General features: G+C 34.5%; 1 protein-coding gene across 8 annotated transcripts in view; it reads right to left on the reverse strand.

The window, feature by feature from the left end:
- SNTG1 (syntrophin gamma 1) overlaps positions 1 to 17,294 on the reverse strand; it is a 355,828-nt gene that overhangs the window by 19,110 nt on the left and 319,424 nt on the right. For all 8 annotated transcript variants that reach the window (XM_087753570.1, XM_087753564.1, XM_087753555.1 and 5 more), the window contains 2 exons: positions 17,047 to 17,199; positions 10,997 to 11,089 (listed from right to left, as the gene is read on the reverse strand). In XM_087753570.1, coding sequence (XP_087609696.1) covers positions 10,997 to 11,089; positions 17,047 to 17,199 — 246 coding nt within the window. The remainder of the gene's footprint in view (positions 1 to 10,996; positions 11,090 to 17,046; positions 17,200 to 17,294) is intronic.

Genomic DNA, 17,294 nt, shown 5'->3' on the forward strand with positions numbered 1-17,294 from the left:
AATTCTCCTGCATTAGGAATAGACACCCTTGGGGATACTGATCTATAATACTGTCAAAGCCAAGTGAATGATTTTTTCATGTTTTTGAACATCACAGTTCCTTAGAACCATTTGTTGAATGCTTGCCTCAGGGAGTTAACATAGGTTGATATATTTTTGTACAAATATATATATATTTATGTATAGATTGACTTCTAAGCAATAAGTACATTTGTAAAACATGTTGGCTTTTTCACAAATTGCCAAAAAACTAAATGTGTCATATAAATTATTCTTAAATCAGTTTTTATGAATTATAAAATATAAGAGAAGTACTTACTGGTTTGAAGGTGCAGTGTTACTGAGCTCAACACTCTCCAATACATTCTGATAGGGCTTCTTTTAGTTAGTAAAAACACCCTGTTCTCTTCAGCTGCTTTCCTTGTATAATTCTGAGTAACTGTGTGTAACCTGCATCGCTGAGAATATTTTACAGGACTATATATAGCATTTTGAGGAAGCAGTAAATTTTCATTTACCCTAAAATAGATTTGACAGGTGGACTTGGTGGCCATTCCTTTTAAAGGACAAATTGCAACCAGATTCAAAAAGATTCTGTGGTAGATGCTGGTATCACCTACTCGTTGAGGACCCTTAGACACTTCTCAAGTAGCGGCACATAAGCTTATCATGCCTTGATGGAAGACCAAGATGGTAACTCAGTATGCACTATTTATTGCCTTTAAAGGGGAACTCTCAAGCCATAAGTAGAGACAGAACTTGTGAATAACAGCAAGCAGTCCAATTTAGAAACTGGGGACCAAGGTAATAGCATATACTGAAAATACCACCAGCTTCACAATTTGCATGCATCCGGTGTGGTCATGGAAAATCTCACATAGTTAATCCATGTTCTGAGAAATGCACTGTAAGAAGACAATCTCATTGAACAAATGCTGTATGTATCATGCATAACATTGAAAACAACCAATAAGATATAAATCCTTTTCCAAATTGTTATTCATAGATCACTTAGGCTGCTTTTTACATTTTATACCATTTAATAAAATTAACTTCAAAGAATACCAGAATGCAATGCAAGCAAATAAACAGTGCAGACAAGCTGACAAATTAGATTTAAGACTTCTCTTGAGATGCTATTAAATTATTGTAATAAATCATCAAAAAGCGAAATCCTGTCTTCACTGAAATTAATAGGATTTTTTTTTCTTTTGACATATCTGGGCCCAAGATTCTCCATGAATACTTTTTAATGAGAAATATTTTATTTATAATTAATCATCTAGGACTCATTTGTTCTAGTCTTTGTAACCAAATTGCTGTCTATTATCTTCTGCTAGTGTTATTTTGCTATAATTACCCAAGGATGCTCTCTGCCTGCATATTTTTATTTTATAGATGGGGCATACAGGCAATACATAAATGGCACATGGAACAAAAGCTATTGACTTCAGTATCGGTAATACTTTGCTGATGTTCCCCACAGTCATACAAATGAAGAAAATTATATTGCTTCTATTCTTAGCACTAATGCTAAATCTAGAACACATATTCTGCAAGGGACCTTAGAAAATATTTTCACATTCATATGATATGTCAGTTTGCTACTCATTTCCATCATTTCAGAATCCTGGACTAAACTACATACAATTTTGATGAGATGTCATCAAACTAAATCACTTCCCATCTAGATAATTGTATCAGAAAAGTGGGAATGCATCATAATTATCTTAGTTTAGGGTATGATCGGGAGCATTGGTTAGGAGTTTTGTTTTGGTTTGGGTCAAGGAGCTTGATTTACCCTAAACAGAGACTTGGATTACCAAACAAACACAGAATAAATAGGTGTCTCTGTATTTTTACTTACCATACTCTAAAGAATATGCATAGAAATATGAGTGAGTGTCTGACTAGTCTATGGCTCTGTGATAGCTATATGATTTAGCAAGGATATACAGGGCATTTTGCATTGGCAGTAGGAAAGAAAAGCTGTATTTTGTCAATATGAGAGTCTCCAACCAGAACAGAATTAATTTGTGTCCTATGGCTTCAGTGATAAACTACTTTCAATTTATTATTAAACAGTCTTGCCTCTGCTATATTGGACTATGCACTGTGGACCAATTCTGTTCTTGCAAAAAGACCGTTTACACTTAATGAACTTGTGAAATAGTGTTTGCACCACATACTGCAAAGGCATCATTTCACCTGCCAGTGCCCACCACCAAATACAGGTTTTCTCTGCACTTTCCATTGATATGAATCATACAGGTTTTATTACATAACAGCAAGAGAAGTTTGGTCTTCAGTAGGATGCTTGGAAAAAACCTGAAAGAATCTGTCAGTGTTTCATAATGATTAGATAGCTACATCTCAGACCACCTGTAAATGGTGGAGTAAATAAAGGAACCATCTTTATTAAGGAAAGGCTGTCACAAGTCACTTTTCAAATATTAGTTTCAGCAAATCCCTTTGTTGCCTTTTCCATTGCACCTTCAAAAAGCTGTAGCTATACTCTTCCAACACTGCCTCCTTTTTTCTTGATACTCTGACTGATTAAATCATTCTTCTGTTTAGCTTTTTAAGGCAATTTTTATACTATATAGATTACAGAATTATGCTAAATTTCAATGGACACCTTTCAAGCTCATGTTTTTTGTCATCTGACTAAAATAAGTGATACTCCTACAAGTCAAACTAAATCAAGAGCAGATGCCTTGTAGGTCCTTATTTTCAAGAATAAAAGTAATTGGGTCTTCGGGCACCTAGGATACACCTTAATTTGGCTGTTTGTCTCATACGTAATTGAGAAAGATTGCATTCTTGCAAAGTGACACTTTGTCCATACTGATAGCAGCAGTAGGGAACTGAGTAGGATTAAGATCTTGTTCATGCTCAGTTCTACTGTGTTACTGATCTCTGGAGAGTGTCTTACTACAAAAGAATTATGGTCCAAGGCAATTTCCTTTGTCAGATGTTGGGGCTTTATAGCTGTAAAGGGAAAGATGGGGGAGGACACAGAGGATAAAGAACAAAAATGAGGCAAAGGAAAAAAGCAAGAAAGTCAGCCCTAATAAAATAGCTGTTCGTGTCCATTACTGAAGTTACATCAAATGTTAAAAGACTGCAGTTTATTTGCTTAGTACTGATGGATGACCTACCAACATTTGTTTGTTTCTAACCACAGTACATAAGACTGTATGCATTGTGCTTGCGGCTTATATTAAAGTTGTAGTAGCTCTCTGTTCAGCATTTCAATTTCTAAGCATGGAATAAATATTTGTTCACAAGAGTTACATTATTAAATCTCCACCCTGAAGTGAGACTGGTTTCCTTCTGCCTTGTCTATTACTGAACTTTGGATATCAAGGGGTTTTTTACATGCTGTTTTATTTTAGTATGCTGTATGTGTATTAGCTGCCTGAAAAGACAGACCTTAAGGTATGTATCGCTAGAATAGATGGAGTTTGTTCCTAAAGGAATTAAGAGAAATTCTGTTATGTGTTATGTAGTAGTTTTGTACCTTTTGGTATGAAAAACAAATTAAAAATATTTGCAATTCTATTTATTGTTTACAGTGTATTCTCTTTTTTGATGAAGTACGCAAGGTGTCTGTGAGAGAACGGATGACAGGTACATTGAGCTTTGTTCATATGCACCTTGTGAGCCATTACAGAGCCTTTTGTTACTTTGCTCTAGCATCACCATATAATTCAGCAGTACTTTAATTTATTTTCAATCCTGTAAGGGATGATTTTTTTTCTCTTCTGACAAATATATATTTTTGACTGCTGCTTTAACGAGCAGTAAATGTGAAGGAGTACAGACATAGCACTTTGCACAGGTACGTATATTGCAATGTACACTCACACAAATACATACGTACGTTACTTGTACAAGCTATGATGAAAATATGCACATTATAGAAAAAAATTTTAATGAATATGTCAGTATAAACAGAAACATATATAACGTACAGATGTCTATGTATATACACCCATACACTTGAAGAGCAGACAATTTTTTTCTTAGAAGCATGTTAAAAATAAGTTATTGAATGCCACTTGAGTAAGTAGTTTTATACATTAGATTACTTTCAGAATAGTAGTTAGATGAACTTCTGTACACGTCTTGTTATGCTTTTTAATCTATCAGTCTCCATCCTTAATTCTTAAGGTGGCTACAATGGCTGCAAAACCTTATTTAAAAATGCTTATGATACTCTCTGTGTATGTCCATACCTAACATAAATCGTCCACAAAAGAGTTATATTTGCTCATTAAAACACTGACGTCTATATACTAGCTAATGTTAGACAAATGTAGGACCTCAACTGATGTGCTGTAATTGTGTAGGACTTGAGGGAAAATGATACACAATGATACACAATGCTGCAAAAATGACCTACGGTAAAATTTGGTTTATAACTTCTAACACCTACAACAGAACTTTTAGCATATTTTTAGAATTTTCATAATTTAAAAAAAGAACATTTAACATCTAAAACATCTCAAAAGAAAATTTATGTCTAGAGTAGATGTTGTATCCTAAGACACCTTGTAGTGCAAGGAGTAACTAAACAGAATCTGGAAAATTTTATTAGGCAGCCAAGAGAAAGGAGAATATCTAAATGGTATTCACAAAGATTAATTAAATTCACTTTTAGCAGAATACCAGCAAGGAAGAAAGAGGGAAGTTCAATAAGAGGATGTTATTTGACATCCTGTATTTCAAATAATGCAAATGAAAATGCATTAAAGCTGATGGACATTTTTTGAAGAAGTCCCCAGTGGAAGAGAAGCTGTGGGAACACTCACTAATGATCAGATTTAAACTTCCATGTATGTCAACACAGGAGGCAAGTAGCTTTTTCACTCCAGGTATATCACTACTGCAAATGAAGGACTACATGATAGAAATTAATCACAGTCAAACATTTACCAATGTCTGCTTGCCCTATATGTTGCAGTTCTCTTTCAAACTATATATTGGTAATAAGAAAAAAAAGATGACATCTTGCACTGGAGCTTTGGCTCTAGAAAGTGCTACAGAAGAACAAGAGCACAAGTATACATGTTACTACTTTTTAATGTGCAGGGAGAGAAATTCTTTTGTGTCCGTAATTAACTTTGGTAGTTTACAAATTGTTCAGCTGAATTAAGAAATTATTTTCTGAAATGCTTGAAGAATCTGATTTAGCTAGGCAGTCTTAAAAACTGTTCATTCTCCTTTCAGGAAATCACAACAATTTGTTATAAAGCAACATACCAAATGTTCTAAATGATAAACTACTGTTGGCTCTATGAGCTATCACTCAGAAAATGAGTAAGAGAAAGCAGGGGATATGCAGCAGAAATGACTATGATTTATGCCACTGGTTTTATAATTGCATCACAGTACAGATTTGTTCTGAAGAACTCAGCTTAATACTTTGTGTACTCATATTTATCATAGTAGTGTGCTTAGAAACATTTTTTTTATCGAACTATGATGTGTTTGACTTGAAATACATTTAGCACAGATGACAGTTTTTAACCACTAATTTCAACTTACATAGTTAAGTATTATATAAAGATTAAATGACAGTAAACAAGGAAACAAGCCACACAGGGTTGTATGGCTTTTGTCTGGAAATCAGAAGTATAAAGAGAGTCATTACCCTCTATAAACTCATTCATGAGCATTGGAAGTGAGTTTGGGTTTTAGAACATTTGAGAAATTTTGACTGCAACTTGTCAGGCATGTTGGAAAAAAAAATTATTAACTTGAAATGTAAGAGGGAAAAAACAATGTAAATATTGTTTCATTGCTTAAATAACTTGAATGTTGGAATAGCTGAACAACTGTTAAAATCATGAGTTAAGAACTTCGCTTCACTTCAGTTTATTAGTGATTATTCATTATTAAAAAGAGTTCACAGTCAATTCAGTAGTGATTAAGAAAGAAAACTTAAAATACCATAAGCACAGTGTTACGTATGAAATACAAATTGCCTGAAGATTTACTGAAGACCCCACTGCATCAAAATATAAGACAGGAGTTCTCAGGTGTCCTCAGAAATTACTACTTGAGCTTTGTGTTCTGGGAAATATGAAAATGTCATAAATAAATAATAAAGAAAAATATTTAATTATATTCATTAGATCTGTCCTCCAAGTACTTGTCCAAGACCTCCTTTGAACTCATTAAAAGATTTGTATCTGCAATGTTATTCTGGGAGAAGTAAGAGATAGACTGAACGAATTATCTGACATTGAACTCTGAAGTCTATAGACTATGGCTTGGAGTTAAGTTTTACCCGAAAAAGAGTGGTTGAATTTGGTGCGAGTAGTGGCAAAATAATAGAAGTGAACATGTACAAGAAAGACATGGACCTGTTAGAGCAGGTCCAGAGGAGGACCACAAAATGATCAGAGGGATGGAATACCTCTACTGTGAAGAAAGGCTGAGAGAGTTGAGGTTCTTCAGCCTGGAGAAGAGAAGGCTCTGGGGACACCTTATTGCAGCCTTTCAATACCTAAAGAGGGCTTATAAGAAAGACAGAGAAAGACTTTTTATCAAGGCCTACAGTGACAAGACAAGGGGCAACATTTTTAAACTAAAAGAGGGTGGGCTTAAATTGGACATAAGAAAGAAATTTTTTATGATGAGGGTGGTGAGACACTGTAACAGGTTGCCCCGAGAAGTGTTGAATGTCCCAACACTGGAAGTTGAAAGATAATAGTTTGCACTGATTTTTCAAATACTGACTGTAAAATTTCATACAATTTATAAAAAATTAGATGTAAATATTTTTTTCATGAACAGCATGACATTTAAATACTGTTTTTGTCTTTAATACTGAGTTTGTTAATTCATGTGACAGTTACTAGGACTTCTGTACAGTCTTAATGCACGAATGTATATGTAAATATTAACAAGATATAGATAATTTAATCTAAACTTTATTCATGTTTTTCTTGTCCTGCAAATTGTTTTCTGTTTTTCATTGTTTTCTCAGATCTTTCTTGGAAAAGAGATTTTGAACTCCTGCTTCATATGAACTAATGAAATAATACTTTTAGCTTATATGACTAAATACTTCTAGTTTGTTTCAGTTTATGTGATTATAGCAATATTGTTGAAGAACATTACCAGCATAGACACAACCTACACCTGCCATCACCATAATGAAGATATCTGAATAAATTTTTGGCTGAGAGAATCGCAATCTTTATCTTTCCATAAAATGATGGAGAGTACGTAATGGTTTTCCTATTTATGTACTCATTAAAATGTGGTTGACACACTTCAGGCAGGTTTGAGACAAGTTTTCATCCTATGGCTTGTTTGACAATTTCAAATGTAGCAGCCACTTGGCAACAGATTATGTTGCATTATATAGTATTGCTTCTCTTCTCTTCTAATGTAATTGCATTAGAGCCATTCTCATCATCTCACACTGCCTAATGCCTCATTACCTAACTAAACAATATGTCCTCTTTTATATCCATGGTGCTATACTTTATTCTAACATACAAACTAATTAAGGTGCAACACTGCAGGTAGGTTTCTGAGGATAATAACTGCATGCTGCTTACAACACTGAAAGTTTTAAGGTAACACAACCTGCTTCAAGAATAAAAGAATATAATGAGTTTTGGGGCACCAAAACTGTGTTCGATGAAACATTTGTGAGATGAATGAAGGAGTTTTCCCAAAGACTGGTGAACAGCGATAGGAAGACCTGCAAGACAGTATGACTAGCATATGTGACACATAGCTCTTAATGACAATTGCCAGAAGAATATTCTCCAAGAAGCTTTTGCACATTGCTTATATAACTAAAATATTTATTATTCTTGTCAGTTTTATGCTTTAAAGGCTCCATTTTGGGACGTCTGGATTTGTAAGTGAGAGGAAAAAAAAGGTCTTGAGGTCTTCATATTTTAAGTCTGTAATGAGTTTAATAGTCTCAGTTATTGCTATCCAGTTATTTTCTTGAATTTCCAGTGTACAGGTTCTCCATGCCTACTGAATAGTATGTGGTGTATCTCTGGTATGCATGCTACCTAATAGATCAGGCATTTTTAACACAGTGCCTTTATCTTAAACTGTACTCTATGCTTGACTTTCTGTATCAAAAAAAAAAAAAAAAAACCAACAAAAAACAAAAAACAAAGCCTGAAACCTTCAGGATTCTCCATGTACTGACTCCTGATCTTTACCAGCATGCTCCCTCCCTCCATTCAGGAAAGTGAACCCCACTTCTAAAAGAAAAATCAGCAAGCATTAAGGCAAAATTGATTTTATCAGTTTAAAATGAAAACACAGAAAGTGCAAGAAATGCAGAGAAAACATGGACAATGCAAGTGGAAAAGGTGGAAGGGGAAGGAGTATTTTTTCAGGAGGAATCAATTCTGCCACAGCATGCAGCTCCTGGGTGGTGTCAGGAGCTGTGAGGACCAGAGTGACACAGGAGGGGGTTGGTGATAGATTTGACAGATCAGAAGGAGCCCCGTGCTCTTCCTTGCAGCCTGTATGTAAGTGTGGTGAATGAGTGATAACAACTGAGAGATTTCTAAGGCTGCTCTGCATCTGATAAATGTTTTGTGGGCTGCTACCCACTGCAAGGCTGGCAAGAGAGAAGGAGGAGGAGCAGGACAATAAGTCAGTTGCAGATTATGCAAAATGTACTACACTTTCTCTAGTTAAACTACAGTCTATTCACTGCAATAAGAATGTCTTTCCTCCAGCTGCTGAGGAGTTCCAGACTTGTCTGTTCTGTCCACATAATGCCTATGAAGCCCTTCCATTCCTGAAGGAAATCCCTTCACACATCTGCTACCCTTTCACACTTTGAGGAAACCTCTTTCAGATTCTGTAAATGTGTCCTCTTTCATCAGTATTTAGAGCCTCAAGATCCTCAGACATGCAGCTGTGGTTAATGATTGGCTTAAAATTTCAGAACTTTTTGGATGCTGAGGCTAGATGCCACCCCAGAAGGAACAAGTTCATTCCATGGTTTCATGGCTTTACAGGTGAAGGGGAGAGGAAAAAGTAAAATTGCCTCATACTCTTACAATGCTTTATGGGCCTTCTCAAGCTTGGGAGACCTGGAAGATGGAAAATTCCTTCTTGGCTTTCTTCTGGTTGTCATCAAGTCATCAAAGCTTCACTTCAGCGGTCTTGCATTGTGGATCTTCTGCTACTTGGCTGTGCAGTGTGGTTTCAGTTTGAATAGGTTCCCACCCTACCCAGTCAGGACTCTTCTGGCTTGAAATGGAAGTCAGATGTTAATTTTTTGCTGCACTTGTTTTAGTGTTGGTGTTTATCATGTATTTTCAGTATTACCTATGTGACTTGCTAGGGAACATGGGGCAGCAGAAAGAGGAGAGAAGAGCTGAATGCAAATGTGCTGGCAATGCTAACAATTGCCTTAGTGTTTCAGTAGTCAATTTTAATATTGAAATATGTTTCTGCTCTTTGCTATGAAAGAAAAAAAAAAACAAACCTATTTGTGAGGGCAAAGAAGAATCTGTTTTATAAGTAATATTGTTCACCAAGATGATGTCTCCAGAAATTTTATACAACTGAAAAGGCACAATGACTTATTTGAGAAAGCAAGGCAGTAAAGTTATATCTCTACTAGAGCTTTTTTCTATATCTGGAAACCTGCTGTACATCTTCTAAGGGCATACCAAAATGGTACCAAACCCTTCAGCCATGGCAACATGTATGAAGTAAGTTGTGCTTGCGCTTTGCTATCTGAAATTTGGTGAGTGCTTGTACTGCAGATAATGGCTGTGAAAGAGTCTGAAGTCTTTTGAGAATCAGAGATGTGCAAGAGCTTTGAAGGAGAAGCAAATTACCTTTTTACAAAAGCATTGCTATAATATTATTGGGGGGTGGGGGGAAACCTATACATTTTTTTCTGAGCCACTGCATTTTAATTCTGTTGCACTGATTTTTTGTGTAATACCTCCTAAATTGACAGTCACATATTTCATTGAAGAATCATACAAGACTATTTGCTTAACAAAAAGAAATATCTATACACAAGTATTTGAATTTCAAATTCACTGCACCTTGTGCAAAAAAACAGTAGAATAGAGTGTGAAGAAAAAAAGGGTTCTGATTAGTGGAGTAATGTGGTAGGAAGGCTTGACCTAAGATAGAGGATAGGAGGATATTCTAAAGAGAAAAGGGCATTTTCAGCAATTGCTGGTGGCAATGCTGCAGCATCTCAAAGGAAAACAGGTATTGAAGAGAAGTGGAACTCAGAAAAAATATTTTACATTCTCCCATAACAGCAGTGACAAGTAGTAGCAATAAAGCCTGCTTACTTTTTAGTACTCGTTAGCAATTAGTGCAAATGCAAACATACATAGGCTTTTGATGATTTTACTGAGATTTGAACTTGCATTAATATAATCTGGGAATTGATGCCATATTATTCACTTGATATAGCAAGCTATTTCATCAGTTGTGCTGAGCTTTCTTAAGGCTGACAGGAAAAGCATGAGACATACAGACCATAGCTGATTTCTGTTTTCACAGACACCTTAGTAAAAATATCTAAAACATAAACTGAGAATTGCTGTAATAACACACACTCCTACCCATGAAACAGAAGAAGAGAAAGGCAGGTTCTTTTCAAAGCTCACAGATCAGCTTGAAACCAAGATTATTTCCTCTCAAACCCAAGGATGTACCCATGAAAGAACATCAAACTGAATCAGTCTGGGCTTTCATGTGAAATTAAAGAATGAAGATTCGATGCTTATTTCAGATTGATATTGGTATTGACTTTTCAATAACAAGCACATAACAGAATACAACTTCTCATCATTTAGAAATCATCCCCGAGTTTAAACTAAAGCATGAGAGATTTGACAAGAGATGATCTGTTGTGATAACAAAAAGAAGTACATTTTAAGGATGTACTACTTAACCCAAAATACAAGAAATAATGAGGAATAATAATAATGTAATGAAGCAAGTCCTAGAACTTTACCTTTGTGGCAGCATCAAAACAGACAAAGCCCATGCTAAAATCGATGGTAAGTCCCATAAGATGACTCTCCAAAACACATGCATACGTCTTGCACTGTAAAAACAAAAAAAGCAGAGAAGGTAGTTACCACAGAACACATTTCTTCAAATTCTTTCTAGGACCAGTATTTTTGTGTCTTTATTCTAATGTTTATATATCTCAAAATTATTATCAGAAATAAGTCATTTGTGTGTAAATAGGTCAATTTATTGCCAGTGTATTTCAAATAAAAGGATTTATATCATTGATGAAGTTTTCTAAGTATTATAAAAAGAGGCTTTGCTTTCATTAGGGAAAAAATAAATCAGAATCAGAATTGCCTCAGTGGTTTACCAATGACAACTGCTAAAAGGGAAGTTTCATTACTTTCAAACTCCCTTATTTGTTTTGGTACCTAATAACTTCCTCTAACATTAATATATTCCTTTTAGTTTTTTAAGGAAAAATAAATACATTTGTAAAATAGCTCTTTGGTATGCTGTTTATTGTGGTTTTGTGTTGTTCTAAATCTCAGTGAAAAATGTAGTATTTCATACCATGTAGCACTTGATATAATAATGCAAAATACTTTTTTTGCTTCATCTAGTGGACCAACATGTCTCAAAAGTCTCTGTGAGAAACCCTGAAATTCTGAAAGACTTTCTTATTGTATGATTTTTCAATCTATGCATCTATTTATTTCCATAACATCACTTACAATACATGCTGTGAGACATCTATTAGTGTCCTTTTGAGGATCAAAACTATTGCTGTGCCTGAAGGCTGACTTCAGGTGCAAAATGACAAGCTTGTATTTTTCATCACAAAATATGCAAAAAAATTAAAACATTTCCAAATCTGATATAAGTTCTTTAAAGAAATCATTCTTATTTCATAGAAATTTTTCCCTCCAGGTTAGAAGAAATATAGCTATATTCTTCAAATGTTGCTGTGGCTGCTAAATATACAAAATGAGAACAAAGACTTCCATGATCTATAATGTGTCAAAGAATATAAATTGTAAACATGGGGACAATGTAAGTTACTAAATTACCAGTGTTACAAAAGTATGTATTATTATTTTTGGCATTTTGATTATCAAGGATAAATCACATGCCTTTACTTAGATATTCTTTGGGTGGACTCTTTGGATTGTAAATGGTCTTCCCCAGAACACAAGAAGCTGAAAGGCTCATTAACAGGTTCTAAGAGTTGAAATAGTCACTGTAATGAAGGAAAATGGAAGAGTTCATAGCAATATAGATTCTTTGGTTATTTAAAATTTGACTTTCTTACACTTCAATATAGATTTCTGAATTGAAATATTTGAGTGAATTGCTTTCATTGATCAAATCAGGTCTCAACTACATACAAACAGTTGTGCACACACCCTGAAGCTCTAGAATCCATGTTTCAAACACAGTGATATCCATCACTGTAGCTGAAGGACACTCTCTGTTAGATATCAGTGGGGCAGAAGTGCAGCGTTTAAGATGCAAAGCATGGCCATCTATAACTCAGAAGTAAAACCAATCCATGACGTGCCTTACAAGATGATTTTGTGTTATTGCTGAGTAACAGTAAATCATATGTTACTGTGTGATCCACCAAAGGTGTTCAAAAGCTATAACTGTCCATCAGTAAATGAAAGGTTTCCTACTGCTGCTGTTGAGGTGGAAAGCAGCGACTGGTCTATCCTTGTAGCTTCCAACACTGAAAGAACTTTATGTACTTCACTACATGTATAAAATCTGAATTCATACAGTATAGAGGTACACTTGGTCATTATAACTGTTAATGCATAAACCTTCAAAATTTTTAATTACAAAACCAATGATTCAGCTCTGTGGTGTCGCAGTCATATGGTATTTGTGTTTATATTAGCAAATAAAAGTGGCTTCTTTTTGGAGCAGCTACACCGTAAAACTTCTATGAATATGTAAACTTTGATCATAAATCAGTGTTGTTAGAAAAGGAGACGATATTGCCTTTGGCAACATCTCATTAGTAGAAGAGAAGAGTGTAAAGTAATATATTTCATGGTGACTTACTACTTAATGAATTCACATATGCAAAAATGTTCAGGTTTTGCATGCAAAGCAAAAAATGTACAGTTTTGTAGAATTATCTTGCTAACTTCCTACACAATGTAAACTACATTTTTATTTGTAGACCTCCAAGATATCTAGAACAGACATAGAGCCTTTACTGAGAATTAAAATTTGGCAAGGAGACAGTATATCAGATTTAAAATATGTATTACCGCCTAACTCATCTGACCTCCTACCTCAACACCAGAGGTCAACCTACAATGCGCATTGCAGCACTGCTAGCACAGCTACCTCTGCTTAAGCACAGCACTGTGCCTGGGCTAATTAGCCTCACTGAGAAGTTAAGATTTATGAGAAACAGGACACATCATTCTTGGTTCAATGCTGCACTGACAAAGCAACCTGCTTCCCAGACTGAGGGTTCTTTTTACACAAGGCAGTGCACAGTTTGTGGAGAAATATCTAGTTCAGCTCAATGCAGTAGGAAGAAACTGCATTGTAAGGTGCAGACCACCAGTAGTAGGTGATCCTTTACTTATTCTTTACTTATACATAAGACCAGTCTATGCCCTCAGACCATATATTCCATGATGTTCAAAACAATTCAGAGAAGCAAAAATATGAGAATAACAAAAAGATCTATGGACAGCAAGACTTTAGTTTCTTTGAGGAAGAATGTCCCTTGCTTTATGCATGTGTTGTATGCATTTGCACATAATTCTGGTCACAAGTCAGAGTAGGAATGTGAACTTTTGGATATTCGTTAACTCTGTTAAGATTTTTCTCATCTTTATTTTCTTTAATTTGCCTTTTAATTCAGAAATTTGGAGAAAACAAAAATGCATAAATTATTCCTAGGAGACTTGAAAATATAAAATTTCTTATACATTTAACAAACACTTTAAATCATTAAAAGTGACTCAGTATATACTGTGGATGTTTGGCTTTGGTTGCTGATTTCTCACATAGAGCTCATGAAAACCTTATGAAAACTGAGACATCCCCCTCCCAAAAGAAGCAGAAGATATTTCAGCACTCACTTCAGCAGGGGCTGAAGGAGACAACCCAAAGTTGTTCCTTAGATTCTACTCCCTTCATACATACAGTTTAAATTATGGTAAGAATGATAAGTTGTAAGCCTAGTGTAAGATATCTCTGAAGTGAAGGGAAACCATACTATCAGTCTAAGATTTAATTCAGACTTTCAAACTCAATTCAACTTCAATGGAGACAAATGGTAAAGTACTGTAGCAGCAGCTTACACAATAATCCTTATATTAGGGAACAAACAACTACAATACAAACAAGAAGGACAGCAAGAAAAAAATTCATGAGGAAGTGGTGAAAATTTTAGCATAAAGTAGCAGGAACACAAAGGGAACCTGACAATCATATATAATTGCACATCATTATGCAAGCTATAGCAGTCTCAGATTCTTCATATAACAATGCTGTGAGATAGGAAGGAAAAAGGATCTCCATTTCAACTAAATTTTTTTCTTTTAATAGGTATTTATGAAAATGGATTAGCATCTCTTACTCCTCTAAAGAAAACTAACTAAAGAGTGACTGTAACACACCACAATAGCACCACTACAATACTGTACCACATATTATTGCTAAACTATTATCAGCTTGACTCTCTCTCCTCTAATATATCAAAAAAAAAAAAAAAAAAAACAAAACAACAAAAAAAACCCTGCCTAATTTTTGTTTTAGATATGCCTCTGGCAGAAGCTATGAATTAGGCTTAAACAGAATTTATTACATATTTATAGTGAGGCATTTTTAAAATATTTTAATTTGTGATATATTCTTTAGAATTACATCAGAATAGGGTCCTGATTAACCTCTTATGGAGGTTAATGCCAATTTATACTCATTGAGTAACTCTGTTATTTGTATGATTATGGAATAGTACCTAACACATTTGAATAATTTTAAATGGCAGTTTTAAACTGCAGTTATATTTTCAAAATGATGTGATTTCATAGTAAGACAAACCCGCACACAGCTGGATTATCATTCACATGAAATATGAATATTCATATGAATATGATTGCATAAAACACAATTTTAGTAAAAATGTACACTTGATATCTCGATTTTGAACCTGTCACCTTTTTTTATTACAGAGCAATGAAAGAACTTGTCAGAGACAAATTATACGACTACTTAGTCAAACCAGATTTTATCTGAATCTGCAAATTAGTGGATGAAAGCAGTATTGGATTGTTGAAAGAAAATGATGAGGCCGAGACTAGTTATATTACAAATTAATATTCTATTTTTTTTCCAAACTGAGATATAGAAAGAGAGGCAAGAAAATAAAGAAAAAAAGATGAAATCATAAGTGTGAGCTCCACAATAATAATCTATCATGAGAAGCCTCTTTGTCCACCTTCACAAATTTGCTATAATCAATCAGTCTCAGGAAATCATTACTTTGAGTTCATAATTGCTACTCTGAAGATTGGTAGAGTGAAAAGAAAGGTGGAAAGGTTAAGATTAATCTGAGGTTAAGATTATTGGGGAAGTTCTTTTTGGGAAACATGGGGGCAATTTTGAATAAATGTAATTCTAGAACCCAAGAGAAAAATCTAAACAAGGAATGCTACACTACGAATCAATATTAGAGAACAACAAATATGAAGTGGTTTCTGGGCTAAAAGTTATTCAAGAAAATTGCCATATATTCTTTTACTGATGGCACAGTAGTCCTTCTACAAACAATGTTGCAGTCAGTTATATGAGAAAGACAAAGCATCTCAAATATTTAGTAGCAGGGGATATATATTGTTGTAATTTTTATACAGAAAAACTACACTTACTTTTTTCAGCATGACAATCAGAGTTCAAAAGGTAAGAATAGCTCCTGTAAAAGGTAGCAGAGTGCATGAACTTAAAGATAAAAGTTGAACCTTCTTTGACTCCTTGTCCAACAAAGGTAATATGCATTAAAACTGACAGCAGTGTAGTTCTCGCAAAATGGAACATCATTAGTATATGCTAATTCAGTCCATCTGCATGTGTCTGTTTATAGGTCAGAAGAGGGCTAATATATAACTAACTAGCAACTTGTCTAAATAAAAAAACGTCAGTGCTTGCATTCCCAGGACGATGCAGAAAATGAGTGCAGGGAAAGTGAGCATTAGCCAATACTTGCACAGGCTAATATTCTAATACAACTTTTGTAGGTGTGTATACAGAATAACTCATGGCAATGTCAACTAAAGCTGTTCCAACCACATGTATTTGTTATGATTAGAACATCAATATAACAAATCAGGTGAATTATAATTGCAGTGTTGTTTTTTATTTTTCTCTTATTTTAAATAAAAAAAAACCCATGACTTTTTGGTCATGTGAGAAAAACAGAGTTAACTTTAAACACTCTGATATCTAATTTTGCTATAAAAATTCACTAGTTATCTGTACCCGAATGTCATCCATCTCTGCTCTGTCGTCTGACAATTGAGTAAATACACAAGAAACAAGAAATGTGTGAAAAAAGAATAAAGTATCTGAGGTACAATTTTGTTCTTGCTTGCATTCAATAAGTACTCTCACTCAGTGTACTCTCATTCCTGATTATTACAAGGGCAATTTAATTCCTGCAAGGTTCTCTTATGTTATCCAATAACAAATAAAGTAGCATGTAAGACAGTGTGTAAGAATATCTAAGCTGGTTTTGTCCCTGATCTATGGATTGTTTTTCATCTTCTGTCCATGAACTTTAGTTAACAAACACGTATAACCTAGTCATAATAACTCAAAGACTGTATTTCATGTGATCTCTTCTGAATGTTAGATTGCAAGCTGTTTGGGAACACCAAAAGGCTTTTTATGCAATTACATACATAAAAAATAAAAATTTGAGAACTGCAGTAGATCAGAGAATTTCTTAAATTGCATTATTATTTCATATAGACCTAACTTGTTAATGTACCAAAAGATAGTCATCAAGGCAGTTGTTCTCACCTGTATCCTTTCAACTTCTAAAAAAGTTGCTGTTTGGAAGGCTTTTTCCCATAGTGTTAGGTCAGACTCTAGTTCCACAGAAAAGTAAAGATCTTCTCCAGATTCAGACTGGACACTGAAGCAATGTTTCCGCCGGTCCAGTAGATCACTGTCCTGATGAAAACCTGAAGTTATATAATCTGGCATACATCAATTAATATTTTTAATTACAAAAAATCTATGCCTCAAACCTAGCATTTTAAAATGTC

The sequence above is a fragment of the Nipponia nippon genome, unplaced genomic scaffold, assembly GCF_047370975.1.
Source record: "Nipponia nippon isolate SJK-2023a ecotype South Korea unplaced genomic scaffold, ASM4737097v1 scaffold_1, whole genome shotgun sequence".
Lineage (NCBI taxonomy): Eukaryota > Metazoa > Chordata > Aves > Pelecaniformes > Threskiornithidae > Nipponia > Nipponia nippon.